General features: G+C 55.3%; 2 protein-coding genes across 3 annotated transcripts in view; one reads left to right on the forward strand and one right to left on the reverse strand.

The window, feature by feature from the left end:
- Positions 1–13,727, forward strand: part of Kiaa0513 (KIAA0513 ortholog) — a 50,825-nt gene extending 37,098 nt beyond the window's left edge. The window contains exons 6-13 of one of the 2 annotated variants that reach the window (XM_016008467.3): positions 312–507; positions 1,363–1,403; positions 1,904–1,982; positions 4,234–4,311; positions 5,385–5,414; positions 7,924–8,004; positions 8,264–8,358; positions 9,231–13,727. In XM_016008467.3, the coding sequence (XP_015863953.1) occupies positions 312–507; positions 1,363–1,403; positions 1,904–1,982; positions 4,234–4,311; positions 5,385–5,414; positions 7,924–8,004; positions 8,264–8,358; positions 9,231–9,280 (650 nt within the window). In that variant the 3' untranslated portion in view covers positions 9,281–13,727. The remainder of the gene's footprint in view (positions 1–311; positions 508–1,362; positions 1,404–1,903; positions 1,983–4,233; positions 4,312–5,384; positions 5,415–7,923; positions 8,005–8,263; positions 8,359–9,230) is intronic. The other variant, XM_042277780.2, reaches the window with a different exon arrangement.
- Cibar2 (CBY1 interacting BAR domain containing 2) lies at positions 13,501–25,047 on the reverse strand. Its single transcript, XM_076572215.1, has 10 exons — positions 24,913–25,047; positions 22,402–22,636; positions 20,314–20,382; positions 20,127–20,228; position 19,839; positions 18,062–18,171; positions 16,839–16,952; positions 15,634–15,735; positions 14,846–14,981; positions 13,501–13,637 (listed from the first exon to the last, which is right to left on the reverse strand). The coding sequence occupies exons 1-9, from the start codon at positions 24,930–24,932 to the stop codon at positions 14,865–14,867; spliced, it is 870 nt and encodes a 289-aa protein (XP_076428330.1). The 5' UTR covers positions 24,933–25,047; the 3' UTR covers positions 13,501–13,637; positions 14,846–14,864.
- Between the last annotated feature and the right edge of the window lie 1,763 nt (positions 25,048–26,810).

Raw genomic sequence — 26,810 nt, forward strand, 5'->3', positions numbered from 1 at the left:
GCCCCGGCCTCTCAGACCCGCTGTGTGGCTCTCAGTGTAGACTTCCTTCTCTTCTGTCCAGAGCCAGCTCCTTCAGGCTACTTCATGGTTTCTGCCCACTGCTCTGTGCAGTGTGTGCTTATTGACCACCCCAGGGAGGCTTGGCCACCCTTGTCTGAGGAGCCTGCTACGCCAGCTGCTTCTGACCGCCCTGGTGAGGAGACTGAGGACAGCGCCTTCTAGTCTGCAGTCCCTGGGAGGCACCTTCAGGCACTCTCCCTCTCTGTCCCTGCTGCAAACCGCTCCTCACTCCCTTTCTCCCCTCTTTCAAGGCAAACCGCAGCTGCTCCCTGCAGAGCCCAGGGAGAAGCCAGCTGGCAGCATTGACTCCTACCTGAAGTCAGCCAACAGCTGGCTGGCAGAGAAGAAAGACATTGCTGAGCGGCTGCTGAAGAACACGGAGAACATGAAGGGCTTCTTTGGGGGGCTGGAGACCAAGCTGAAAGGACCACTGGCCAGGAAAAACGAGTGAGTGTGGGCGCAGGCCCGAGCTTGTGCGGAGATGGACTTTGGGAGAAGCAGGTGGCTTACCTAGTCTTGGCCCTGCAGCTGCTTTTGAGCCCCACAGCTGCCAGCTCAACATGACCCTGCACCCCCAGAGCTTCCCATGGTTCCCACATGCTGTTTGCTTGCTGGCACACAGGGGTCCAGGAACCCTGTTTCTTGGGCTGACAGGCGCATATGGCTTTGTCATTTGGCAGTGGGGAAATCACACACCCTGTCCTTCCTACCTCCTATCACTGCCATGCAAGTTAATGTGAGTGAGATCAGGAAGGTCTTGGGTGCCATTGCCTCCAGAGAGGCTGCTCTGGGAGACAGCGAACTTTTTTGTTTTGTTTGAGACAGGGTCTCTATGTAGCTCTGGCTGTCCTGGAGCTTGCTATGTAGACCAGGCTGGCCTCAAGCTCGAAGAGATCTACCTGACTCTGCCCTCCCAAATGCTGGGGATTCAAGTCATGAGCCACCATGCCTGGCCCCAGAGGGCTCTTAAGATGGGAGCATTGGTCGCAGGAGTGCTGAAGCTGAGATGCCATGAAGAGGGGTACAGCAGGACAGGGGCAGCCATCCAGGGCCCTGCACTACCTGAGACTTGGTTACAGCCAGGATACACAACTTGTTTCTCCCTGTCCACATAGTGGCCTCAAAGAAAATGGTGCCGTGCAGTCTCAGCACCACAGGCCTCCGTCCCCAGTCCCATCAATTGCCACTGTGGCACTGATTCCCAGCCTCTCTTCAGAGGAGCCACACAGAGAACAGGGCAGCATCCGACAGGAAATGTAGCATGGGCCACCTTTTCACTTTTTTTGGTCTCTCTCCCTCCAGGGAAGATGAAAACAAACCTAAGGACAGACAGCTGAAGACTGGTAAGAACACAGCTCTTCGGGTTGTCTAGGAAGTGGGGCCTTAGGGAGGCGGGGCCTATGGCATGCTGGAACCTGGGGGTGGGGTGCTATGGCATGGTGGAACCTGGGGGTTGATGGGGGGTGGAGAAGGGGTGCCTGTGAAGGAAGGCAGGGCCTACCTCTATGGCCTTGTAACCAAGACACACCACCCAGGACTCGTAAACTGGCCCACCATTAGCCAACAACAGGAACAAGCAAGCTGCACAGGGAAGGCCTTTCTAAGCAGACTGTGCAGAAATTAATCTTCCGCCCCAGGGAGTTAAGCCAGATGTTAGGGGAGGTGCCGCTTCATGGACCGCACTGGGAAGAATCCCTAAGCTAAGGCTGGCCGAAAGCTTCCTGGAATGTGGGCAGTGTAGCTCGATGGCTTTTGGGAGACACAGTGCCTGCTGAGTGTCCATAGGATCTCCCATCATGGAGTGTCCAGCACAGGCTGCCCTCGGATGTTCTTGCTCTTGCAGTGACTGTGATCAGCCCTGAAGATGAACAGAAGGGGGAGAAGGTTTACCTGTACACGCATCTGAAGCAGCAGCCCATCTGGTAAGGCCCACCCACATCCTGCCCCAACTGACCAGGCCTAGCTGCTGCCCAGCCCCTCAGGTGCCTGTGTCTCCAGCAAAGGCAGTGGCCATCCTCACCTCTAGGGTAGTCACAGTGAGAGGATTGATGCCAGCAAGTCTTAATAGGGATGTGAAGAAGACCTCTGACTCTCCATGGAGGTGGGAAGGTACAGCAGCATGGCCATTATGGAGATTCCACTGTGGGTTCATGCAGATACCTACACGGGAATCTGTATGGAGCTTATAGCACACTGTTCAGGACAGTCCCAGGCGGGCAAGGCTAGCTGGCTCTGGAGTAGGCATGATGAGGTCTTTCTGCACCATGAATTGTGGAGTAAGATCACCACACAGTGACCCCCCCCCAGCCATTGTACTCATGGAGAAGGCAGAAACAAAAGGCCACGAGTCACCTCGTCCTGTTTGTACAGAACGCAGGGCACATGGAGCCGCAGTAGAGAAGTGACAAGACTGATGAGTGACTGCTGTGGGCTTCCTTTGTGGGGCTGCAGAAGTGCTCTGGGGTCAGACAGTGCAGAGAGCTGTACCACCGAATACACCGACAAATCACTGAATTTCGTGCCTTAGTTGTTTCTTTATACATGTCCTAAGTTACTGTTAGGAATGCATTGCTTGCATGTATGTCTGTGCAGCGTATGTGCCTGGTACCCTGGAGGCTAGAAACAGGCGTCAGATCCCCTAGAGCTGGAGTTACAGGTGACTGTGGGCTGCCATGTCTGTGCTGGGAATCAGGACCCCTGTCCAAGAAGAGCAGATAGTGCTCTTAACCACAGAGCCATCCCTCTAGCCCCTATATACCTTATTTAATTTTCTTGTGCCAGGGCTATCACATACTAAGCCAACACTACCCTTGAGCTACATCTCACATTACTGGGTAAACTTCACAGGATGTCAATTACATGGGTAAACTTCACGGGATGTCAATTACATGGGTAAACTTCACGGGATGTCAATTACATGGGTAAACTTCACGGGATGTCAATTACATGGGTAAACTTCACGGGATGTCAGTTACATATTGTTTTTGTGCATATGCGCGCACACACACACACACACACACACACACACACACACACACGGTTGAAGCAAGAATCAGGGGCTGTGCTCTGGCCTGGTGTGGTGAAATTAAGATGGTAGGAGCTTTAGAAGTGAGGTCACTAGGGACTCAGCCTGGGCACCATCAGGAAGGAATTCAGGTAGTCAAGTATGTTGCAAAGCAAGGCTGCCTTATACACTTGGCCTCTCCTATGCCATGTTGGGATACAGCCAGGGATCCTTGCTGGAACCAGTACAAGACTATTGGGACCCTCTAGCCATAAATCTTGAGTCAAATAAATATCTTTTCTGAACACATCATTGTGCTGACACCTCCAGGCATTCACACAAAACAGCCCAAGACAGCAGCAGTTAGGTGCTCCGGCAGCCTTTAGTGTTGCCCAGAGCCCTGGGGAGCCTCAACATCTCACATTCACTCATCAGTGAGGAGCAACTCTAGCATTGAATAGAATGCATCAACGTGGCTCCTCCCTCAAAGGTCACAGTCGAGCAAGGGCCATGTGAGAAGTGTGGCTCAGAAATACAATGGGAACCCCCAGGGCAGAGGGCTGGGTAGAGGCTATCGGAGGTCAACACAGGGAGGCGGACTCTGTGCAGCAGAGGAGGGGCTCACTGGGTCCATATTACCCCAGGAGCTATGCTGGGCGCCCAGGTTCCTGGAGCTGGGGTAACAAAGGGCCAGAAGCCACTCTTGTGGACCCTGGGTCACATGGCCTCTGTTCTCCCACACGCTGTGCTGTGTAATCAAAGCTGCCATGTGGCCGTGAGGTAATGAACCTCCATGTGCAGATGCAGGCCCCAGGCCACCCCTGATTTTCTACAGGAAGAACTGTCCAGCTTCCATGGTCCTGTGGCTCTGTTCCTATGACTGCCATGGGGTGTGGCTTCAGGGTTCCCATGCCGGTGAGATCCTGCTCAGTAGGGCAGGGGTCTAGTTGTCCACTTTCCCTTGGGAGCCTACTGCTGCCTGCCCAAGCAACTGAACAGGCTGGCTTGCTCCTCTTCCCACCGTCCTCTTCAATGCTTCCATCCCCTGCCAGAGCAACACTTTAGTTACCTCTCAGGCTTCACAAAATGAGAAGCTGTTACTCTTGGGGTAGAGCGTAGGAAGGACCAGCTTACTCCTGGGTAGACCTTTACCATGTCTCATCCCGCAGGCACACGTCAAGGTTCTGGAATGCGGCCTTCTTTGATGCTGTCCACTGTGAGAGGCGGAAGCGATCTCCCACCACCAGGTATGAGCCAAGAGTGTCCCCTCCAGCCTTGGGAGAGAGGACCAAGTCTTGGCTCACTCTCCCAAGTCCTTGGGAGCCAGCAAAACGGCTGAGCTGCTGTTGGTTTCTTCCACCCGCCATGTGTCCCAGAGCCCTGCAAGCTGCCTGAGGGGTTAGTGCTCACAGCTTTGGGGGTGGGATGCTCAGCTTGCATGGTGCTTCCTGTTCTGGGGCTCTGGCATGACATGGCCTGATCCTCCTAAAAATGCCACCTCTGCCCAAGAGAGACCACTGGCCTCCACTCCACCCCTCTGTTCACTGTTAGAATCAGGCCTGGCAGTGCAGCCACCCCCTTGGCCCATAGCTGAAGCCTAAGCAGACCTTCTCAGCCATGCCCACACTAGTCCTGCACCGCAGATGCCCTGTGGGACTCTGTTCAGAAAGCATGGAAAGCAGGGAAGGACTTGTCCCCCAATACTACCAAGGCTCTCTTTGGGAGCAGGCACAGGTTGCTACCCACTCCAGTCAGCTGCAAGGCAGCAGTCCCTGTGAAAGCCAGGCCAGCCCTACTGGCCCACCAAGTGTGGGGCTTTGTAACCAGTGTCTCAGAGCTTCAGTTGACTGTCACTAGGGAGGCCTTGGGCCTTTTGCTGTGTTTGGCAGGGAACAGATGAGCAGAGCGCCTTCTGGTCGAGGCTCCTCTGTGGGAAAGTGATTATTTGAGGTAGAACCCTTCCTCAGAGGAGCAGCTGGGGCCAGTGGGAATGAGGTGGCTTGCCTCAAGTCCCATGACCATGTGTTGGGACTGTTTCCTGGGGAAACAGAGGGAGCATGGGGTGGACAAGGCCCTAGACTTCTAGAAGACCCTGGGGAGAATTCCACTCTGTTTGGAGACTGGGCGGCCTCCAGGCCCGCCATTGGCTTCTTGCTGAGCTCTCCCAGCTCCTAGGGATCCATCTGTTCTGGGTTCCCTGTCTCTCTCTGTCCTCTCTGCTCCCACCTAGAATAATCCTCTCTGCTTGCTCTTTTCCATCCACATATCTTGCATGACTTTGACATGTGCCTTTGTTTACCTGTTTCTGCTGCCGCTCCAGAGGGGATGCTGGAGAGCAGGAGGAGAAGAGGTGTGTGTCCACGTGACTTCGTTCCATTTTACAGCTCTGGGGTTCTTTCCAAGGCCACTGCCAGGAGGGGAGGGTGTCCTTGGGGAGGCAGGCCCTGTGCTAGGTAGGCTGGTGACAGGGCCTGGCCCAAGACAGAGATTGCCAGGGTCAGAGCATCCTGAGATAGTTAGAAAACAGAACACTGAGCCACCCCAAGAGGCACACACGGGCAAAAGACTGCTAGCCCTCAGGGGCATGGCACTCTCCAGGGGCCCCTCTGTACCTGGGCCAGGCACAGGAATCCCACTGGTGTGGAAGTGGAGGGTGGGTATAGAAAAGCCGTCCTGTTTGCAGCTCCTCCCACTCCCGCTGGAGGGGGTGTTATCTGGTCTGGAGTCACATGGAAGGATAGTTACTCCCTCTCCCTCAGCCACTGGGTAACCAGAAGAGCTGGGGGTGGTCCCTTGAAGCAAAGATGGGCTGTCTTTGAGCCTGCAGGGGTCTGACTCATGTTTCCTAGAAGCCTCTGTGACATATTTTTAGAGTAAAAGCTGTGCCCAGTCATAAAGAGTTGTGAACCCAGGTGGGTTTCCTTGGAGCCTGGGCATGATGTTTTGGGACGATGGTTCACAGCTGTGCCACTCTGTGACCCTCGTTGCTGTGGCTCTACAGAGGCTGTGAGGAGCATCCGGGCCTGACATCCCCTCACAGTAGCAGGGCCCCATAGCCCCAAGTTCTCTCAGAGAACCCTGTGACAAGCCAGCTTCCTAGGAGCAACTCAGGCCCAAAGACGGGCACTGTCACAACCCCACCCCCACCCCTGCCCCAGACAGCTGAGCTGGTCCATGCTACTGGCCCAGTGGCCTGTTCTGTCCGAGTCCAGCTCTCCTGCTGCCTAGGCCTCACAAGCCTCCTCCTCACTGGAGCCCAAGCAGCTGACTGACCAGCATAGGCCTACTGGAGAGGAGCTGGTGTCATCAAGTCCCCAGCCTCCAGCAGCTGTTTTTCTCAGTCGCACGCACGCACGCACGCACGCAGGCAGACAGACAGACAGGCATATAGACAGACACAGAGAGAGAGAGAGACAGACAGACAGACACACACACGTAGACAGAGAGAGAGAGTGCTTAGATTTGTGATTGATGTTCGCATTGCAGAAGCCTGAGCTCAGCTCTCAGGAAACAACTAGACAGAAGACACCAGCCAGGCCAAGTTGCTCGTGACCTTCCACTCCTTTTCAGACGTCAGGTGACACCTCAGTTTTAGTCCTGTCCACAGCAAGGAGAATCACTCCTCATGGGGTCAGGCGTGAAGGACCGGAGCTGCTAAGCCACACAACTCAGAGTGGGTCACTGTGCACATCTGTACATGGCAGGCTGCTGGTGGTACCTAAGCAGCCTCAGAGCAAGTGTCGGCAGGCTGCACAGTCCCTCCAGCGCACTCTGGGATCTTGATGGAGGTGCTGCCTGAGCATGCAGAAGCCGCAGGGGACTCCACCCTGCTGAGCTGTAGCAGTCAGTGGCCTGGGCCAGGAAGAGCCAGGCCCGGGCTTTGGCCCCTTGGTTTTGTTCTCTCCCCTCCTTCCTTCCTTCTGCTTCTCCACACTGACTCTCCTTCCTCCATGCTACTTCTTCTCTCCCTGTGCTCCAGTCTTTCTCTCAACTTTACTTTAGTTAGCTCATCCATCCTGAGGCTTCTCTTTGGAGGACGTGGGCCAGAAGGAGCTCTCCTCCTGTCTGAAGCAGTGTGTCTGTCCTCTGAGTACTAGGGTCTGACTTCACGTGGGCAGTGAGCACAGACACAGGGCCTTCTGTGTCCTCTTAGGAGGGCCTGCTCCAGGAGCCTCAGTGGGAAGGGGAAAGCCAGGTGATGGGTGACATGACGGTCTTGCTGTGGTAGTGGAGAGGAGTTAGCATAGGCAACTTTGTGTCTACTCCTGGGCCTTCCCTCTACACAGGGCAGGTGGATGCCCAAAAGAACACCCCAACCGTACCCAGGTGCCCACCCCATGCCACCTGCCCAGTGCAGAGAACAGTTCTTCTTAGAGACTGTCCACTGCCCCACTGGCTTTACAGTTTGGGCTGGCTTCATGATGGACACATGGTCACAGGCTAGTGCCAGGAGGCCTATAGGCAGAGTGTGGAGTTACTGCCCCCCCCCCGTGGTGGGAAACAGCCATGGTGGAGAACCCCTGTGAGGCAGGCAGAGTCTGTGCAGAAAGGACAGTATGGCTGTCCCAGGACACCAGGCAAGGTCCTAGCTCCTCTGAGTCTCCTGGCTGTGAGTAACCAAGACCCTCTCAGGTCTCCAGGACAACAGAGTGTCGTTAGCTTTGCGGTTCTTCATCTTAGGCAGGGAGTAAATGTTGGTATTTGGGGATCCCTAGAGTAGCAGCAGGCTCTGGTGGAAGCTACCCCCAAGGCAGGTCCCCATGTGTCTAAGAGGCAGTGCAGACTACCAGCTCCACAGAGCAGGGGAGGGAGGGTCCCAAGCCATTCTGAAGCCCATCCTGTCCTTCCTGTGCCCACAGAGAGAAATGGTGCCACATGACCCAGGAAGAGCGGGATGACAGCCTGCGGTTCAATGAGAACATCACCTTCGGGCAGCTCGGGTGAGAGCCGAGCCGCGAAGCCAGACCGGGCCACCTTCCAGTGCGGGGTGGAGGAGTGGGTCTGATTTCGCAGGAGCATGGGGCTGGGTGTCAGTCTGTCTCTTGATCCTGGGGTGCAAATTCCGGTTAGGAGGTGTGGGTGACATTTTCACCTGATGCTGCCCCATGGCCCAGCCATCCCCCAGTGTTAGAGCCCAGTGTCTGTGCTCCCTTTTCTGGGCCAGCAGGAGGGTAATGGCCACGGGTGTTTCTCCTGCAGCACGTTCACCCACAACATGCTGGCCTTTGGCCTGAACAAGAAGCTGTGCAGTGACTTCCTGAAGAAGCAGGCTGTGATTGGCAACCTGGATGAGGGTGAGCTGGGCTGGGGTATTGTGGGGAGGTGGGAGCCAGAGCAGGCCCTCCACACTGGGGCTCCCCACCCTGCCAGGAGGAGGGCGCCTGCCATGGAAACCTGTTTCCCTGGCTTGCCTTCTTCTTTCCCGAATCCATGGAACATTCACTCTGGCTGTGTAGCTGGAAGTCATTTCTGCTGAGGGATGGCGGGCGACATGTGGCACAGCCAGGTCAGAAATGAACATGGCTCTGGATTCTAACTCTGCATTTGTGCAGAGTGAAACCCTGGCCACAAGTTGGTACTGTCTATAGCGCCATCTGGTTTTGAACCACGCTGTCAGGGCCGGGTGGTCGGGGGTTCAAGGCTCCCCATAGTCCACTGCTCTGCCTCAGCAGAGAGCTTTGTGTCATCATCTCAGCTCTGCAGCCAGGCTTGTGTGTCAACCGTTCGCTGCTGGTGTGCTCCGGGGCCAAGGCCTTACACTCAGACCCATGTTCTGATGAGCCAGTGACTCACCCTGCCCTCATTCCTAGCCAGGGAGAGCGTGGGCAGGCACAAGGGCATTCGTAGCCATCGGACAGCCTCCGTGTTACCTCCCCCTCCCCGTGGCCCTCAGAGCTCAGCCTGCCTTCTGTTGGGTCCCACGCCACACACGACACCGTCCCTGTAAAAGGCCATGTTCCTGAGAACAAGGGCCCACTTCCTGAAGACACATACCATGGACAAGGGCTCAGCTCTGAGATGCAGCAAGGGGTGACTGACGACCTATGGCCCCGTGGCTGACTGTGGCTCGTCAGTAGACTTGTCCCTGGCCTGCGTATACAGGCTGGGCCAAGTCATTCCTGGCCACCAACCATCTCTTCTGGAATAACCCTGTTCTCTCTTCCAGAGCAATACAAGCTGCTAAGTGACCACATTGAACAAATGGCCACAGAATAGGAGGTCAGCACTTGCCGCTGTCCCAGGAGCTGTCACCCCAGTGATGACCCTGCATGACACCAGCAGCACCCAGAGCCGCTCCTGGCTGCCCTAGAACTAGCAGTTCAAAGACTCCGGAAGCCTGTCTCCCCTGCCTGTGTCTGCTCCCCACTCTATGTACAAGGTGTCCCTTGGGCTACACAGCTAAAAATGAGGGACCGTCTACCCCCCACCCATCCTTGAGCACCAGGCTTATGAGATGAGACAGAGGATGGAGGAGAACATAAGCTAGGGTCCCCAAAGTTCCTGCTGAGAGCCAGGGACATGTGGGCATGGAGGTGCAGGAGGGGGATCCACACAGCTGTAACAGAACCACTACTAAGGGTCACAGCCTGTCATTCCCTGCCACAGGACTTTCTGTGAGCATAAGCTGTGCGGAGGGGCCATGGAGCCTTCCTGAAAGGTCATGGCTACCTGTTCTTCTCCACCTCCTCATGTGGCAGGAACTAGAAATCACAGGAACTGGAAGAGAACTCAAGGGTTGTCACTTTTCTAGGAGTGAGAATTCTGCCAGCCACAACCTTGTCTCAGACTTGAGAGGCCTGCCAACAGAACCTGTGACCTGTCCACTCAACACAGTCTCTCCTTCAATAGCAGACAAAATCCTTCAGTTCCCAGCAGCAGCAGCAGCAATAGATGTCATGGACTGCAAGAAGCGTGGGGGAAGCTTTCTTCAGGGTGACACCCTTGCTAAGAGTCACTGGTCAGAGCTGGAGTACACAGAATGGATCTGACTGAGTGAGGAGGCCACAGGGAAGCGATGTTGCCTGGGAGCTCCAGCCCATGGCCCTCTCCTTCTGAAAGACCCACAGGGACTTGCCTCCTCTGCACCCACATGCCAGACAGAGTCTGACCCACAGCATCCAGTGTGCTGGCTGGCTCCAGAGTGGCTGTCCCATCCACCCCACCCGTGGCCTAGGTTCCTTCTGGGCCAGCTACTGCCATTCTGGTCACTAACCTTGAACTAGGCCTGCAGGCTCTCCTGTCACCCTTCATCACCTCATTCTCTGTTCCTCAGCCTTCAGTCACATTTAGTCAAGGTCTGTCTATGAGCACAGCAGTCCTCTTCTGACAGCCGGGGACTCAGCTGCCACGGGCAAGCCTTCCCTGTGGGGAATGTCCCCCTAGGACGTCCAGAGAAGAGCAGGATGGGCCAAGCTTCGGAATGAACATGTCTTGCATGTTGGGGGTGACCAAGGCAGCTCATCTGTCGCTGGGCAATTCAAACAAATGCTGACAGCCAGGTCAGCCCCGATGACATAGTATGTGTTACTGGGGCCAGCTAGGACTCCCACCCCAGCGTTAGGACCCCATAACTGTGCCTGTCTCTGCTCCTGTGTGGTAGGGAAGTGACATCCCGTGAGATCGCCCCTGCTATCCTCTCTAGAGCCTTCCTCAGCAGTGCAAGCATGGCAGCCTCTCCTTGCTCCCCCCAGCCCTGCATTAGTGTGAGTTCAGGAGTAGTATGGCCTGACTGCAGCAGCGGCAGCAGCAGCAGCTGATGTGTTGCTGACTTCTGCCTGGCCCCGTACAGCCATGCACAGCCTTAAGGGGAAGAGCACCAACGGTTCCAGCACGTGGACTTAGGAATACCCTGGAGACGGTTCCATACCAACCTTTTGAGATAATCGTTTCAGGAGGAAGGAAGGATGGCTCTGTTTTGTCTGTCTCTAGCTCTTTATTGCAGATCCAGCCCCACCGAGTTGGGAAATTCTGACCCATGTTAGACACACATGGCACTGCTAAGGACCTGGTAGCCCTCTGAGGACAGGGTGGCCCCTAATGGGAGCAAAGCTACAGGAGACTGGAGGTTGTCCCACCATCACCTGCAGATGCCCTGTGTTGACAACTAGCTTTGGTGACTGTTTCACAGCTGGGAGCCGCTGGCCAGTGTCTCTTGGAGGTAACTAGTCTGCCCCCCACTCCTGCCCAGGTATCCTGTCTTCCTGTAGTAGCTTTCCCCTAGGGCCCACCAAGCAAGTGTGAACTGCATCCGTGAAAAGCACTCCTTGGCCACCCTGCTGAGCTTGTGAACCACAAGCAGGTCAAATTACCTGGATAATCCCAAGCAGTATCTCCAGTCTTGGCTGGTAGTGGCCCAGATCTGTGCAGGCCCATTAGCAACACCCTCAAGCCTTTTTGGCGTGTGACCTTCAGGATTGTGTGAGTCATTATCACTCACAATAGTGTTTACCTTCACAGAAAAACGTCCTCTGGTAAGTTGCCACTCTGCTGTGTCAGCTGTGTTAGGGTATCGTGGGGGTAGGAGGCAGAGTGTGGCAGCCTCTAGGCTGCCTCTGCTGAGTGTCTAGCCACAGGCAGAGCCACACTCGGGTATATTGAGAGATCTGCATTGTGCAACCCGGAAGACCCTGATTTTCCCCTTGTCCAAGAAACATCCGGGCTGAGAAGCTCAGTATCTTAAGAGGACCTTGGACAAAGCTAGTTTTCAAGCTCCATTCACGTAGGAAGGAGGTCTTCCTGGCTGGGCCTAGTGGAGACCTGTAATCCCTCAGGAGGTGAAGGCAGGAGGATCAGGAGTTCAAGGTCATCCCCAGCTACATGGGTTCAAAGCCAGCCTGGGCCACATGAGACCTGATGTCAAGGAAAAAAAAAAAACAGTAAAAGGTGGCCCTGAGAATGGAGGGTGGGCTTAGACCCAAGAATTGGCCTGATGCAGATGGGGGACTCATGGCCTGCCTTGTCCCCGCTCAGCTGAGAGGAAGCAGTCCGTGTTGTGTCCCTGTTTCTGTAGCCCAGCGACACAGGAGGCTCCAGGGACAGTGCACTACTCTAGAAACACCCGCCACTCCAGGTTGCTGGTGTGAGGGACCCAAACTTCTCTGCTGGAAACTATGTGAAAAGCTGAGGTCTAATTGTGGTGGCCTTAGTAGATCCCAGGCTGTAGACTCACACTCAACCTTGACCTTCCTGGGTCACACTGACTAGTTGGTTTTCATTCTGGGCTGGCACAGCTAGAGCAGCTTCATTCCAGTTCCCAGACTGCAGTTGGACTGCCAGGAGGATCCTTGTGTGGAACGTGGTAGGAAGGGACTTTAGGGGATGGCACTGGCCCCATAGCCTCGGGAAAACGGTAGGAGAACCCTCCTCAGCAGAGGGTCCTTGGTTCCAGGCTCCTGCCTCCACTCTTCCCACCTCCCAAGCCAGCTCTGCAGAGCCCTTGCTAAGGGCTGAGCTGCCTCGCCCATGTGTCCTTCAGGTCCAGCCTCGCAGCCACGGCCTCAGGTTTGTTTAGCTTGAGAAGCTGCCAGTAGATGCCCACAGAGTGGGCCTCGTGGACTGGACAGGCCTTTTGTGGGCTGGGCTCCTGCACTCCACTTCATCAGGACAGGAACAGGAGCACACTGTTAGGTCAAGAAGTGAGGGGACCTATCTTTTCCAGGTTTCTCACATGTGAACACACCCCTGCTAAGGCCATCTTCTGTGACAGGCTCCTTCAGGGCCTTCATTCTGTACCATAATTCGCCTGGAGTCTCTGGGGCACCATGTCACCTGATCCCGGGGAGGGATGGAGTCCAAGGTGTGGTGGGGGCCAGTTTGCCCAGCTGCAGGGTGACAGGGCAGCTTATGCCAATGTCCCAGCTGGTCTGAGCTTTGAAGAGCAGATGAGCACAGAGCTGGAAGCATCACCTCAGTCAGGCTGTGTTCATGGGACTCCTCGGGAAATTAGTGATTTGGGGGACCAGCTTCACTGTAGGCTCCAGGCTCTGACGGGAAGTGGCATGGGCCCAGCTGTAAGCCATGCCCACCTAAGCTACAACTTCAGAGATAGCACTTTATCTAGAACCGACCCCGTCCATGGATTGCCTTGGCTTTGATCCTGAGCTTACACTGACCCTATCCCATCCTTACCCCTAGATGATAGATATATTCATGGAAAGGAGGAAAGAGACCCTGCTTGAGGAAGAAGGTTGGCTCACCACTTGCAAGAGGCACTAGCTTAGTGGTCTGAGATTGTCACTTCATTCAGAATGGGGATACCTCGGGAAGGATGAGTTAGACAGTCGGCTGTTGGGAGATACTAGTCTCAGACAGCAGGCATGTATCCCCATGGAGCGTATGTCAGGACCTGGACCATCGGCTGCCTAGGCTGTACCCGGTTTCCAGTGCAGTTCCTGTGGGGACTCCACCTGCACAGTCTGTTCTCTCTTGGGGTTCCACACCCATTTGTTGCCAGAAGCCCCCAGTGATGCTGTGTTTTATATGTTAGTTATACAACTTTGTGCCCTGCCAGGTCATGTTCTAAAATTAAGGTTGAGAAAGTCATGAGGTCGAAGATCTCAGGCAGTGCTGTTTCCTGTGAAGAAAAAAAAAATGTGTATCCATATATATAGTACCTTGGCTTGTCAGGAGGTGGAAACTGAAATAAATTATCTTTTAAAAAGAAGTCAGATTAACTTGTTTTCACGTATCTGTGAGGACTTCACGGAATACATAGTCACGTCACTGGCCTCACAGAAATAGGTAACCCCACCCCCGCTTGTACTTGGCTGACTAGACTCAGAGGCTGGGTTAGAGTTTGCCTGAGGATAGAGTGTGGCCTGCTGCTTGGACATGTGGGCCACCCTAGACCTGACCACCACCTGTCATGTGGGGCCAAATCAGGGTCTGACACCTGTTACTCCCAGGTAGGAGAGGGGGTGGGGGTGCTTTGGCTCAGAGAGGAGGCAAGGTCGGGGGCATCCTAATGCCTAGGTAGTGATCAAGCCTGATGGCTTACCCAAGTTGTCTGTGGAACCAAGGTGCAAAAGACAGAGACATCCTCCTCTCACGTGTGAGTGTACAGATCCAAGTCTAGGACCTTGGCATGCTCATGATGGCCTCATTCTTCCTAGGGAACAGATCCCTCAGATGCCTTGAGGAGTATGCAAAGGGATCACTCCACACATGCTCCTGGAGGCGCCCACCTATCTACTACCTACCCCCACTGTGGACCTCTGTGTGTTTATGGCCCCATGGCCACCGTATATATCATGTCTGCGTAATGACTGAGATCTGTGCCCATCTGCCAAGTTCATGCACTAAAGAGTTAAGTCCTTGGGTGCAGAGCCTGCAAATGGTCCTTGTGGAGGGTTTGGGAGGCAGCCACAGCAGGGCCCTGAGCTTACAGAAGGGGGCATTTGGGCACAGACCTTGATTCACTTAGGGAGAACACCATGTAGAATCAAAAGCAGACATTGGGCATCGTGGCCACAGGAACAGGCTGCACCTGCCAGAAGCTGGACAGGAGCCTGAGGATCCTCCCAGTTGGTGGTACTTGACTGGGAAGACCCCAAAAACTAATCTACCATGCTTTAGCATTAACGCAGTGTGGAGACTCCTGTCCCCAGATGAAGGCAGGAAGCAGACAAAGCAAGGATGCGGTTGAGAGTCACATGTCTTTCACTGACACCAGAAATCTGAGTCTGCAGAGCATCCTACTGTGCGGATAAGGAAAGAGGCCCCGGGGATCCCTGACCAAGGACACCAGCAGAGGTCCAGGTCCAGCCAGCCTAGGCCTTCCACCTGCCACAGGATCCTCTTCCTAGTCACGGCGTCCCTGCTGCTGTCCCTTGAGGTCCTCCAGGGGGATCTCCTCCACAGAGTCAGCCTCACTCTCCTCCTCATCTTTCCCCTGGTGTGCCGTGGTGCTCGGAACACTCTGAATGACAGGAAGACAAGTCACAGCCACAACATCCAAACCAGGAGTGGCGGTGACAAGCTCTGAGTTGGAGAGTTGGCCCTCCTACACCGCTCTAAGGAGTGACTATGGCCATAAGCCACTTGGCAGGTGAGGCCAAGAGAGGGCATGACTACCAGCCAGGGAGAGTGAGTTTGGAGAAAGCCCAGTTCCTGGCCACCTCCCTCACAGTGGTCACTTCCCCTTGCAGCGGCCACCTCCCCTCACAGTGGTCACTTCCCCTTGCAGTGGCCACCTCCCCTCACAGTGGCCATCTCTCTTCACCATGCCTCCCTGGCCACATCCTACTTGTAGACGCTGCCAGTTTCCCTGAGGTTGTTAGCCAAAGGCAGATGAGAGCAAGCCGTTCCTGAGCTGTCAGGTGACCTTTGGCTAGTGTCCCTTATTCCTAACATCTGAGAAGTTCTGAATCTGCCTGTGGCCCAGGTGGGATCAGGTCAGACCTGTCAAGCCAGATCCCTCCCTCCAGCACACTCCCCTCAGCATGCCTCTGGGGTGATGGGCGCATGCAGGCGGATGCTTGCAGGCCTTCCCCAGCAGGGACCACTGCTCTGGTTGTCAGCCATCCATCCATGTCCCTGGTTTCTTTACTTTGTCCCAGGTAAGTGCTCACCTGGCTGGCCAGAGGCCAAGGGACAGATAGAGAGGGGCTGGTGTCTGTCAGCGGCCGAGCTTCGCTGTGCCCATAAGTTCCATGCATCTTGGCTCTGAAGTCCTGCCAAGGAAAGACCGGGGTGGTTGGATCCAGCTTGAAAGCACAGGAGAGGAGTAGAGAGCAAAGCCAGGAAGCTATGAGGCATCTGTGGGTACTTCCTATTTGCTATGTTATGGACCCCACAGCAGCCCCGAGGGGGTGTTCAAATCCCATCAAACAGATGGAAAAACTAAGGCCCAAAGACACTAGGTAACACAGTCACACAGGACAATCGCTGGTTGGAAATCACTTTCAACCCCTGAAAGAATATTGTAGAGCTGAGACTTGAGCCACATGCCTGTAATCCTAGCACTGAGGAGGCTGAGGCAGGAGGATAATGACTGAGGCTCTCATGGGCCATAGAGATGAATGAAGTTTTGGAGAACCTGGGGTTTGTCTGTAGCCTTCTGTGTGATTTTAAAGCTTTTGTAAAAACCCTTGGATGGATCTTCCATTCTGTTCTTGAGTGCCAGCCTTAGCAGGTCACCTGCAACATCCTGGCAGGAGCATACAGAGTGACTTCCTCTTGGCCCCACAAGGCCTTAGTGCTCCCCACGTCTCAGGCTGCTGGCTGGTGGGAACCATTCACCACAGATAACCTGGGGTAGGTGCCAGGCTGTGGGCTTTGTGGACTCCTGGCTCAGTCACCAAGCTCCACACCCATAGAACCCCACACTGCCTCCCAAGGCACCTTTACCATTTTCCTGTATCTGGAGGGTAGCTACTTCCCTCCACCATCTGCACATACAGAAAGAGGCCTTTGAAATAGCCCGGCTCCAGACTGTGACCCAAAGCCACAAGATAAAGGGACAGATGATTGGCTCACAGCATCAGTTTTGGGGCCAAGCTCTGCAGATAAAACTTGCTGAGAATCTAATCAGCATGGCTGGGGACAGGCAGCGCTTTGCGCTGAAAACTGAGTGCCAGCCACAGAAAGCCTTTGTCCCTGCTGTTTCTCTTCAGTACTCAACAGGCCTGTGATGCTGAGCAGGTGACATGCCAGGTGACCAGGAGAAGATTCCGCGACGGGGTGGCACTCGGACCCGATGTTTGAAGTAGCTCATGAGAGCAAGCCCTCAAGCTAGGTGGAAACCCACAAAGGCACAGAGGAGCCCTGGACCCACCTGCAGGTCTCGCTCCAGGTCGTAGCTCTCCAGGGTCCTGAAAGCACTGGAATACACCTCCACTGCCTTTGCATGGAAGACCATCTCGATGGTCACAAAGTCAGAGAAGATTCTCTGTGGGAGAGAAGCCTAGTCAGGGTAGCAGCACCACACGGGGCACATACATCGTGGACGCTGAGCCACATCCCCAAGCCTTTTTAAAAGTTTGGGGGATAGCCCTCTACCTAGAGGCAAGAAGACCCCATTGGTGCCAAGTCCCTTACACACCACACTAACAGTGGCCACTTTTGAAAGTCTTCCTAATCTAAACAGTCTGTATCAGTTCCCAGCTTCATTCACTTATATACTGACTCATTCATTCCACAAATATTTCTCAAGTACCCACCATATCCCAGACCCTGGATCTAGAGGCCAGGTGTCTGGAGTCGAGCTGATCTTCTGGACCTCAGAGATGAAAGGGGTAAACCCAATGCAGGAGCCTGACACAGGGCACATCCTGTGCTAAGTCCCTGAGGTAGGAAGGAGCTTGGGCCTTGAGCCTGGGGTGGGGTTGACAGTAGAGGATGCCGGAAGGCCCAGGCTGCTGCCTTGGGAGGTCTTGTTCTTTGACCTTAGGACCAGGTGAGTCATCTAAGGGTGTGAATCCCAAGACTGACAGATCAGAGCTGTCTGTCAAGAGCCTCCTGGGGCTGAAGAGTGGAAAAGAGAGGACTGGTGGGTGGGACAGGCAGGGACATCCGTGGTCAGTTAGTCCTGTGAGAGCAAGTTCCTTGAGATCTCTTGAAGGACATGGGACTTGACCTAGAATCCCATGGTTCTCGTGAAGAGGTGGGTTCTGGTGGAGATAAAGGAGACCCTGCCTGCCTTGGAGCACCTCAACATGGCTGCTTCCTAGAGGAGCTTTTAGAGTTTCAACGGGGAGCTAGGATCTCTTGTGGACACAGTGGAGAAAGAAGAGTAGGTTCAGGAACGGGACAATGTGGGCAGAACCGTGCCTCAGAATCCTCCTTGTTGGGATCTGTGTCCAGAGCACTGAGCAGCTGGGTGAGGCCAGCCTACCCCGAGCAGATGACCTGTCATCTGCAGCCAGGATCAACTCTCCCCAGAGCCCTGGCCTCTGAGGGTCATGGGGTCATACACTGCATGAGGACCCACTCTCAAACACAGGAATTCACGCCCATTCTCGTGCATCCACACACTCACAAAAGGCTGCCACTGCCTACCCGGAGGTCTTTCAGCTTCTGCTCCTGGAAGGCATCCACTGTCTCTGCCAGGTGGTGGGTAGAGCGGTTAGTGTCCACGGAGGCCCTCTGTGCACTGGTCTCCGCCTGGCCTCGGGAACACGAGAAGTATAAAGCATCACAGGGTGGGCCTGACCCCTACATACTGTTCTGGGTTGTTCCCAGTCCTACCATCTCCTCTGGGGCAGTTTCTCCTGCCTCATGCAGTCTCTTGCTAACGTGGTCATTGAGGAAATGGTCAGGCAGAACCATGGAAAAAGGGTGGTCACTGGGGTTGGATAGATCTGCTTCTTAGCTGTGTGACCTCAAACAAGTCACTTAACTTCTCTGAGCTTCAATTTCCTTGCCCGTTGGGAGAATTGGATGATGAGAAGTGGGGAGCCACTCCACAGTGGAGCCCATGCTCAGTATGTGGGAGGCCCTGAGGACCCCAGACTCATTCCCGACACTGTCAGCAACAATCATCAATCCGAGATAGGCATTTGCTAGTCTGAGCTTTATTCCATGGAGGCTAAACGTTCTTGGTAACTGACTCCTGCCTGTGGACAATTGCAGGGCAAAGCTCCTGTTCCCTTTTCACGCGGCAAAGTTGGCTCCATGCCCAGACCAATCCCTCAGCAGCCTTCCCTGGAACTGAGTTCTGAGTTTGGTATTTAAGGGCATGTGTGACATGAGCAAGTCCCCCCCATGGGCCTCACTTTCCTCTTCTTTGGAATGGGGCCATAACACCAACTAAATGTTTGTGAAATGGTGGGACAAGGGAGCTAGGGACTGGTACCCAGAAAGTCCCCCCAATAAGGGAGGGGAGCTGGGATCTAAAGAGGTGGGTGGCCAGGAGGTAGGGGCACTGGTGGCAGCTGGGGTAGAAGTCTGAGGTGCTTGTTCCAGGCAGAAAGCCATGCCTGACTCCCTTGCTCCAGGTGTAGTGCCCCTCATGTTACAGAACGGGCACCAGGATGGCGAATCCAAAGATGTCCACCTCCTAAACCCCATGTCATGTCTACAGGCCACCAGATATGGTAAAGGGCATGCTAGGCTACCGTGGCCTGTGGGCTGCTGCTGTACCTGACCTGAGGTTCGTAGTGATCCTGAATTCCCTGATAGAGCAACAGGAGGGAGCTGGAGGGGAGCTGGAGGAAGGCATGGCTGCAGAGGAAAGGTGTGGGGAGGGGACTAGAGCTTGAGGAGCCCAGTGGGACTGTGGCCTAGACGCCAGAAGAGGCAGAGCCAATCCCCTAGATTCCCAGAGGAGCAGCCTGCCTACCCGTGATGAGACCAGAGAGCCCCGCACTGGATTCTAACTCCTGATCTATGAGGAAAGGGAGAGAGAGAGAGAGAGAGAGAGAGAGAGAGAGAGAGAGAGAGAGAGAGAGAGAGAGAGAGAGAACAAGCCAGACAGTGACTTTCTGTCACCTTCCCACATGACAACCCAAAATGCAAAATGTCCCTAGGGGTCAAAGTGAAACTATGACTTAGGTCCACGAAGGGCCACTCTGAATGAGGCCATTTCACAGTGACAAGCAGGGCAGAGAGGACAAGTCCTCCACAGTCCTGCAGCCAGTTCACAGGCAGGCTGGAGCCATGAAGACGGTAATGCCACTGTCTCGCTGGGACTCGCATTCATACCCAAGCTTGCCTGAGCTTGCTTGAGCAGGCAGGGCTGGGGGCTGGCAGTGGCTACCCTGTGGTCAGGCTGCAGGTGACCCCATGACCGGGTGGCTTGCTGGTCAGAGCCCAGATCTCCTGACCCTCAGCAAACTCTCCCTTTGCCTCATCCTGCTGCGCTGACTCACTTGTGGGCCAGCCTCCGTGGGTAACTCACCTACCTACCATTCCATGGAGTCTCCGTTATCTGTCTAAGACGCAGAGATGGAAACGTAACACATGGCACTCACCTGGGACTGAGGAGGACTGTTAAGGATTCAGGTGAAGCCAGGTGGCCTGCGGGTGGTACCCCCTTGGCAGCCCCTGCCAACTGAATCCAGGTCCCCACGCCCTTCAGTGCACTGTGTGGGGTGGCCACCCTGCCTAGCAGGAAAAAGGATACAATCATTTGACGATCTGAGGGTGACTTCTGCCTCAGTTTCTCCAGCTTTTCCAGTTGTTTGATCTCATTATTTTGGACACGTTTACATTTCTTGATATCTGCCTACACAAAAAAAGAGGGCCACTTTCCTAGGGATCCTCAGAGTCCAGGCCCCACCCCTGAGCACCTTGAGGTGTGCCCAGCTCACCCGGGTCTGCTTTATCTGGGCACCGTAGAGCTTCAGGGGGCTGATGACCTTGGCCTCCAGCCTCTCGACCTGCAGGGCACATGTGGCAGCATGAGGAAAAGAGAGAAGACAGCTCCATGACCAGCCACCTGCACCCCCAGGGGACACACCCAGGGCCCACACCTGAAATGGCAGGGGCCGGGCTCTGCCCTCACAGGCTCTGGCCGTGTGCTTATTCCCACTAAGTTGGCACGTCCAACTGTGCCCTGGGACAGTGACTGGGCCCAGGGTGTCTCAGCAGGTCAGTGGGACACTTGCAGAGTCTGGGAGGACAACACCAGACACAGCACTTAGAGGTTACCACTAGGGAGGGTGACATGTTCTAGGGACAGTCTGTGTGGAGAGTCCCAGCAGGGCAGAGACAGGACTTCCGGCCCTTGTCTCTTCTGGGCCCAGTGCAGTTCTGGGCTCCAGATTGCCTCAAGGTGTTGAGCTGCTTGGAAGATGGAAGTTGCACAAAGCAAAGACTGGTGTGGGATTCCAAGCGGATTGCTCTTCGTGACCTCTAGAACTGGCGGGGCCCATGAGTGGGCACAGGAAGCAATTCAAGACCCTCAGACCTCATCCCAGGCTTCAGATTCCAGGTTCTCTTAGCATCTGACAATTTAGGAAGGCAAGAGAAAGGGGAAGGTCCCCCTCTAACCCATGATGGTTTACATTGATTGGCAATTTGACAGGACCTAGAAGACAAACTCTGGCTTCGTCTGTGGGAGCAGTTTCTAGAATGGATTAATTGAGATGGGAAGACCCACCCTAAGAGTGGGCAGCACCATTCCCTAGGCCGGAGCCTGGAACCGAATAAAAAGGAGAAAGCGAGCTGAGCACCAGCGTTCATCTCTCTTTGCTTCCCGACTGCAGATGTGATGTGACCGGTTGACTCATCCTAACCACCATGGCTTCCCCATCACGTGAGCCAGAATCGATCCTTCCTGCCTTAGGATGCTTTGTTGGGTGTTTGAGCACAGCGATGACAAGTTAATACACCCCTGTGCCCGCAAAATCATAACGTGGTGCTGCTCTGGGTCTTGGGGTTGCACCAGCTGCAGAGGAGTCCTGGATTTGATAGAGGAGCCCTGGGGGTGGGGGAACAGTGTCCGGGCAAGACAGCTAGCAAGGTCTGTCCTCCTGTCATGGCTCCTGGCATCTTGGGGATCAGGTTTGCCAAAGGACCAAGAGTGGCTGGAGCCCCAGTAGGTCATTCCTTTCCAGTGCCCCTGACCCTTGAGAGAGACAGTGTCATGGTAAAGGGTCAGGGAGGGACAGTCCCACCCCCTTTCCTTACTCTCAGAAAACCCAGTTGCAATGCCTTTCTCTGTCCCTTTGATGTTCTAAACCCTTTAAGAACATAATGTCCTTCTTGGAGGCTCTCTGAGCTCTTTCTTAGGCTTAGGGCCAGCTCTCTGCATGGAAGGCAGAGAGGAGGCCAGAGGCCTGCAGCTGGGTGGGGACACTGAGTGGCACTCAACTGCCCAGCACAGAGCTGGAAGCTTCCATTTTCCCAGTGGTTGCAGCAGGTAAGGGTGCCTCACACCTGTCATCTTGGCACACAGGAGACTGAGGCAGGAGGCTGGCCAGACTAGGCTACAGAGTGACCTTGTCCCCCGCAAAAGGACAGTGGGCATAGGCAGCCACCCAGAGACCATGTGACATCTCCATGCACCCTCAGAGAAGCACAGCAGCCTCTTTCAGGGACGGTCACCTTCTGTTTCAGGAGCATGCGCCTGCCTGACTGTATGTGGGTGCAGCAGGAGCTGTCTGTCACCCAGCCCGTGCTGTGTGCACCCTCTGTGATGCTCAGCCACAATGTTCTCGCATCCTCCCCTCTGCCAATCACACAGGGTGTTTCTGCCATCTCCTTCATCTTCTCCCTACGCCCGGGAATCCATGGCCCTCATGTCCCCCCCCCCCCATAGACTTCCAGGTCCCCTTGGCTGGCGTGGCCCTTGTCCAATACAGTGAAGCCTTCTAGCTCTCTGCCCTGTCACCAGTGTGATCATGAGGGGAGAGACTGTGCCAGCTCTCACTCCTTGCCCGGGCTGCCATGCTCACCTCTGCCTGCCGGTAATCCTGCACCTTGGCCAGGTCCTCCGCAAAGTCTTTCATGGTAGCCCGCAACTCCGGGTTCTCGGTGTTGGCAAAGTCCATCAGCTGCTTCACCAGCTGGTCAGCCTTGTCGCGCAGCCGGGCTGTCTTGCGCGTGTAGGAGGCCAGCAGCGAGCAGAACTGACCAAAATACCTCTCCGCGTTGGTCACGGTGTTCTCCATGGCCCTCACCTGACTGTCCCTGGGTGGGGGTGATGGACACCAAGTGCAAGCAAGGTCATGGTCACTGGAGCCACCATACCCACCTCTCCAATGTGGCAGTCACCATCCAAGCATCTGGTCCCCAAGCACCTGGTCCCTGCACAGTTCTGCGTGATATCTTGGGCCCACTGAGGCAAAAGACAAGACCTGCTTGTGTCCCATGGCTGAGCAGCAGTGGATGGAACTCAGGCGGGACCCTGTCCCTGGGGCCTGTGAAGGGGTGCAGCACCCCACAGTCTTGTGCACACCACTGTATCAACCTCAGAGGCTCCTCCTCCAGGCCCCTCCACTCCCGTGGGCCCTCCCCCACGCTGTCCACTCTTTCTCCCTTTTTAGAAGCTTTAGGTTAAATGAATGACCTTTTGGAGATCTGTTTGAGGCTAACAGATAGTTTGGCGCCTGGAGAAATGGTTCCGTGCGTAAAAAACACCACTGAAGTCCTAAGTTCGGATCCCCAGCGCCTGAGTTAAATAGTGGGGAGGGGCTAGAGAGAAGGCTCTGTGGCTAAGCATGCCTATTGCTCTTACAGAAAAACCCAATTCACAACCACCTGTAACTGCAACTCCAGGGAATCTGATGCCCTCTGCTGGCTGCCATGGCCACCTGCACTCATGTGCACAAACCCACCCCTGTATACACACATAGATACTGAAAATATAAAAATATGAGCTGGGCATGGTCATGCATGCCTTTAATTCCAGCACTGGGGAGGCAGATCTCTATGTTGGTGGCCAGCCTGGCCTACGTAGAGAGTTCCAGAGCAGCCAGGACTACACAGAGAAATGTTGTTTCAAGAGAGAGAGAGAGAGAGATCAGGAGTGACCCCACATGCACTGGTATGTAACTCCAGCATTGTTGTAGGGTACAGGGACAGGAGGATGACTGATTTGCTTTCTGCCAGCCTAGTTCCTGGTTCAGTGAGAGAGCCTGTTTCAAGGAGATAAGGTGGAGAGTGATAGACAGGACACCCACCATCCTCCTTTGGCCTCTGCCCAAGTGTGCACAGGCACACACAGCCAGCCACACACACGTTATAGACGCACAAATAAGCAGCTTATCTTTAAGAGGACTGTTTTTCACCCTCTCTCCTTGCCAGTATCTCATTTCTTGCAGTCCGTTTGGTACCAGGGTAGGGAGGCATTGTTGTGGACAGCTGTGATGGCCCCCACTGGGTACTGCATGCTCAGCTCTGACATATGCAAGGTGCCATATGTCCCCACCAAGCTATCTGCAGGGTATTTGGGCCCTTGCTCTCCCATACTCTTCTGGCTGGTCCCTCCTCCCTCCCCACCAGCCCTGGGCTCCTCCATGGAGTACCTTACAGACCGCTGAACATACTCCACACCCTTGCCCTCCCTGACACACCTGTAGGGCTCATGCTGGCTCTTCCATGACCCATCTTTGTCCGCCCCCGCCCTCCCCTTCCCCGTAACCTACCCACCTGGCATTCAGTGATAACCCACGGACTCAGCCTTCCTAAGACATCAGGAGCCTGCTGCAGTGTCTGCCTCCCTCCACCATTCCCTCCCCTCAGCCCCAGGCTGTTGCCGTTCCTTATAGCTCTCCCTCTCTAGAACCCAAGCCCCTCACACCCCCCAGCAGAACCTGAGGAGGGCATCATCTCACCCCTCCTAATGAGCCTCGGCTTGGTAGTTTACAAATGCTCTGTTCACACCTTCCTAGAAGATGTTGCTGCCTCCATTTTTAAATCAAATAACCTGAGGCCCAGAGAGGCAAAGCACCCTGTCCAAGGGCACACAGCAGGCCAGACCCCAGGGCAGCGTCACTCACACACAGGTTAGACATGCAAGTAAGTCCCAGGCTCTGGGAGTCAGGCCCCATGGGCTGAGACTGGGAAGCCAGCTTTCAAGGAGCACACACTAGGTGCTTCCAAGGGCACCTGACGTCTGAGCCACAGGGAGACTCAAAGTCAGTCAGGGAGGGCTGGGGACAGTGAGCCTGGGGCATTGGGCAGAGCAGTGGGCAGAGCTCCCAAGGGCAAGGTCTGGGGCCTGAGTTGTGAAGGGCTTTCTAGGAGCAAGGGTGGGAAGCAGGGAACAGACCCATGAGCCGCTGCACCAGGTCTTCAGGAAGCAAAAGCGAGGCCGGCAGATTGGATTCCGGAAACCTCTGTGGTCCAAGCCCTGTTCACCCTCCAGCTTGAGCAGGGAGCTCACCTGCCCGCCCCTCTGCCACCGCAGACCGTGAGAATCCCCCCAGCACTTCACTTCCCTCCCAGCAGCTCAGGCTGCTCACCTGGAGAGGACGACATTCATTGTGGACAGAGGCACTTGTTGCTTTGATCTCGGGGAACAAGAACAGGGTCCCAGGGGTCCCCTAGGCAGAGAGAAGCCAGCCAAGGCTGGGCCCAGCTGTGTGGTCTGGTCGGGCTCAAGGGACTCTGCTGCCTGGTTGCCAGGCAACGGGCCATCCCAGGCAAGCCCTAGGAGGAGCCCAGCTGGTTGCTGGGCAACCAGGGCCTCCCCTGTGGGGTGAGGAGGGCTTGCTTTGGGCTTAACTGCACTCTGAAATGGAAGAAGGGGACAGAGAGGCTACTCATGCTTTCAAATATGGAGCTTCTTGGGGTTCAAAGCGTCTGTGTTCACCAGGAGGGGACAGGGAGAGCCCTGGAGGCAGCTTGCCTGGGACTTCACCCTGGGCCCTGCTGCATGTGTGGGTCCCAAGGCAGAGGGCCAGGTGGGCGGGGCCTAGGAGCTGGTGTCCCTGTTAAGGGTGAGGTGGAGAAGCAGACGGTAAAGGAGCGGGCAGAAGGGGGCGGAGGACTTGCCTGTGACTGGAAGGAGTGAGGCACAGCAGCTCGGAGCAGCACTTAGCCTATCAGGCGGTCCTGGGTCTTCCTGAGTACGCGACTCCCACGGTTGGGACCGGTGACCCAGCGTCAGCACACTAAAAACCTCACTGCCCCAGGTGGATCTTACTCATGGTGAGAGGTCTGTGGGTCACCTGTGGGTCACAGCCTGGCATTTCACTGACGATACAAAGCAGCCGGAGTCATACCCAGGCCTGGTGGCGGAGGCAGAGAGAACAAGGCAGTCACTGGGGTGAGTGTCACCCTGGGTCGGCTCTGTGTGCCTTCCAGCTCTCACCATGCTGGGGGTTGCTTTTAAACACTTATTCGGGCAGGGCCTTTAAGATCAGCCACAGCGGGTTCAAATCCCACACCCTAGCTCTGCTGTGTGACCTGGGAAAGCACTGGATCTCCCTGGAAACTGGACAATTCCCTAATAAGGGAGACGGAGCCTCTGGTGCTGTGAGGAAGAGGCAGGGTGGGTGGGGCACTGGGAGCTGGCTTCCTAGGGCAGCTGGCCCTCAGGAGCACACCTGTGTGCCGTCTCAGTGGCACCTATGTTACGCTCCCCTTCTGGGAGGCAGCCCCCGCCCCAGACAGCACATAGGTACATCTCTGCATGGTCTTTGAGGTACTGTGCCCTCGGGGGCTGCCATGGCCTTTGCCTCTCACAGGGACTCTGCCACTCCTGTGGTTTTCTCTCTGGGTAATGTCAGGTTGCGGTGCTCTGTGTCTCCTGGCCCACAGTCCCAAGCCGTGTTCAATTCCCTCCGCTCTGGGCCGCTTGCTGGGTTGAAAAGTGTCTCCCCAAAGTGCGTGTCCTCAGGACATAGCTTTATTGGAAACCGGGGTCTGTGTACATTGGATGTGCAGATGAGTCACTCCAGCGTGGGAGGGGGCGATCACTCAGGGGCTGCTGCTCCAATCTGCAGAGGAAGCACCCACACAGGGTACCAATCCACTTCTTGTGTCCCTGGACTCATTCATTGACTGCTTGTGACTTTTCCGCCTGGGGAAGGGGCGTGTCAGTGCCCCAAGGATACGGCCAGATCCTGGGTGCAAGAATGGCTGAACCTTGCATCTGCTAGCCAGTGGACTGGTACATCCCTGGATCAGTCTGTCAGGGGTCTTCTCTCTCAAGGGATCAATTTCCTCAGGAACCCAGCTCTTCCAGTACAGCAGCATAGTCCCCGTCTGCCCTGTTTGTGACCACGAGAGGGCGACAGAGACCGTGCTCAGACCCTCCTGCCTGGAGCAGAGGGACTGCAGAGGGGATGCAGGAGGCTGGAGACACATGTGTGACATAGGTGTGGAGGGCAGAGTGTGTGAGGTCTCGTTCACTGGA

This window comes from Peromyscus maniculatus, chromosome 5, assembly GCF_049852395.1.
Source record: "Peromyscus maniculatus bairdii isolate BWxNUB_F1_BW_parent chromosome 5, HU_Pman_BW_mat_3.1, whole genome shotgun sequence".
In the NCBI taxonomy this organism is placed as follows: domain Eukaryota; kingdom Metazoa; phylum Chordata; class Mammalia; order Rodentia; family Cricetidae; genus Peromyscus; species Peromyscus maniculatus.